The sequence below is a fragment of the Nestor notabilis genome, unplaced genomic scaffold, assembly GCF_000696875.1.
Source record: "Nestor notabilis isolate BGI_N333 unplaced genomic scaffold, ASM69687v1 scaffold10798, whole genome shotgun sequence".
NCBI classification, from domain to species: domain Eukaryota; kingdom Metazoa; phylum Chordata; class Aves; order Psittaciformes; family Psittacidae; genus Nestor; species Nestor notabilis.
Genome location: NW_009939641.1, coordinates 83,884 through 86,029, shown reverse-complemented (window position 1 = coordinate 86,029; position 2,146 = coordinate 83,884). Strand labels below are relative to the sequence as shown.

Here is a 2,146-nt window from a genome sequence, read left to right as displayed (position 1 = left end):
ACAGCAGATAGGCACTATAATAAAGGGGTTATAAATTATAATATTACTGTGGACTGAAGCAAGGAACAAGACTGAGGTATTTTGAGGAACTGCAGATCTATGCAAAGTTTAAATGAAATGTGGCAAGCTGAAGAGGAGGTGCAGAATCAGAAGCAAAAGGCAGAATTCATTCAGGCTTGCCTGGCAGAATATGGCAGTAAAAAATAGCATGAGCAAACACTAGCTAAATTGGTAAAGGGTAATGTGTATATTGGGAGTAAAATAGCACTAGAGAAAAATTGGACCCTTCTGTAAAGGAGGAGGGGAAAGGAAACAAATGGATATTGATGACTGCAATGGCACTAAAATAGAATTTTAAAAGTAATTAAAACTTTGCAGTACAGCATGTAATAAAATTAAGTAAAGGCATAGAAGATGTGAGAATACACACGTAATCCATTCATGGTCATACATGCCCACTGGCTTTTAGAAGAATGTGATAAAGTTACAGCAGTGCTATCATTTTCGGTAAATGCTAGAGAACAGATGTGGAGTGTTTGGTGGTTGATCCCTACAACATGAAAAGGTTAATACTCATCATATTCATCCTGTCACCCAAAACTTGTCTTGGAAAACTGTCGGCGCTGATGTTAAAGAAAATACTTGAATTTAATAAATATTAAAGGAACCTTCAGATAAAATTATAATACGTATTTATCAACTAAGAGCTCCTCATAACTTTTCAAAATGTGGTGGGTGAAAGAAACTCTCGTTACAAAAATTAAGTTCAAAAGGATAAACTGTACATGTGTCAAAGTTGGAAAAAGTTCTAATTAAATTTTTACCTTCACTGTATGGGACACAGTGCTTGATGAGCAGCTGTGTATGGCTCCAGGTCTTTCTCATCATACGCTGTTCTGAAAACAAAACATGTTCTTTTGTTAGAGTTTTCAATGATATTGATCACAGTCATATTAAATTCTAAAATCACTCTCTAAGTGAAGAGATGTTTTCTTTTTTACAGATGGGAAACTGAGGCATTCATTGCCGTAGGAAGTTTGAGTGGCCTCTTCATGATGGATGTAGGTTGAATTTTCCGAAACATAGAGCTTTGGAGAAATAGAGCTTCTGAAACGCCTTCAAAGTACATCTCTCATCAAATTCAGCAGTAGTTGCAGTTGTAGATACACAGTACAACCTGCAGTTTAAATCGCATGATTTCAAGTCAGGAAATGAGGGATGCATTAAATCAGTAAATCTTGAAACTTTTTTGTTATAGTGAAAAACTGTGGCAGATACAGGGGTAAACTCCAGTTCCACCTGAGCAGCATACAGCTACCTTAATGGTAAAACCATCTTCTGCTGCGTTCACTACTCGTAGGATAAGTGAAGCATTCAGTCCTCTGGCACGCAACAGCTCCTTCACTCCGCTGCTGTTGGCTGATCCCCTAGAGCAGGCCCATCCACTGCCTGTGAGGACAAAAGCGTGACTATGTATTTAGTGACTGATACGGTTGTATCTGTGAAGGAGAGTCGTTTAATGTTGCAAGGGCAAACAATTCTGACTGCTCTTAACTTCTGCAATAGTAGTATTTGTTAAACCAGGGGAAGAGCTAGGTATTTGGCTTTGTTTTTGCCTTGCAGAAATATGTTGACAGCCACTGAGTCAACAAGTAGATGTCTTCACCTTTAGCTGCACTGCACAGATGGTTTGGTTCTAATCCAAAGGGAGTAAGGAGTATCAGTGGTGAATTACCACCCTCTATAGGGACTGGCCAGTGCATGGGATGAGTTATACTTCCTCACTGGATGTTTTCTCCAACTGTGAAGATGATTGGAGGGCTCTACTGTTTTGTTTTTTCCCTATAGACCTTGGAGGGAGGAGGGAATAGGCACCGACAGCTACGGTGGCTCTCCCTGGGTCGTCCCGGTAATTTGCCTAGAGATATTTACTGGTCTCTGTCTAGCCCTCTCATATTCAGTATCTCCAGTCCTTGATTCTGGTGCCTGACTTTCAGTGTCCACAGTAAGACTGGGGTATGCTTGTACCCAGTGACCAGAGCCCTGTTGGTTTCAGAGTTGTGTGGGTCACTTACAGCCTCTGGTGACTTGATTTACATCAGTGTCTCAGGCTCTTTATCCCTCCACCTCTCTGAAGTAGAGGGAT

At 40.4% G+C, this 2,146-nt stretch overlaps 1 protein-coding gene across 1 annotated transcript in view; it reads left to right on the top strand.

The window, feature by feature from the left end:
- Window positions 1-1,322: 1,322 nt before the first annotated feature.
- LOC104409936 (AT-rich interactive domain-containing protein 1B-like) overlaps window positions 1,323-2,146 on the top strand; it is a gene marked incomplete at its 3' end in the record, with an annotated part of 72,544 nt that continues 71,720 nt past the window's right edge. The window contains exon 1 of the mRNA XM_010019969.1: window positions 1,323-1,451. Within this exon, the coding sequence (XP_010018271.1) occupies window positions 1,323-1,451 (129 nt within the window). The remainder of the gene's footprint in view (window positions 1,452-2,146) is intronic.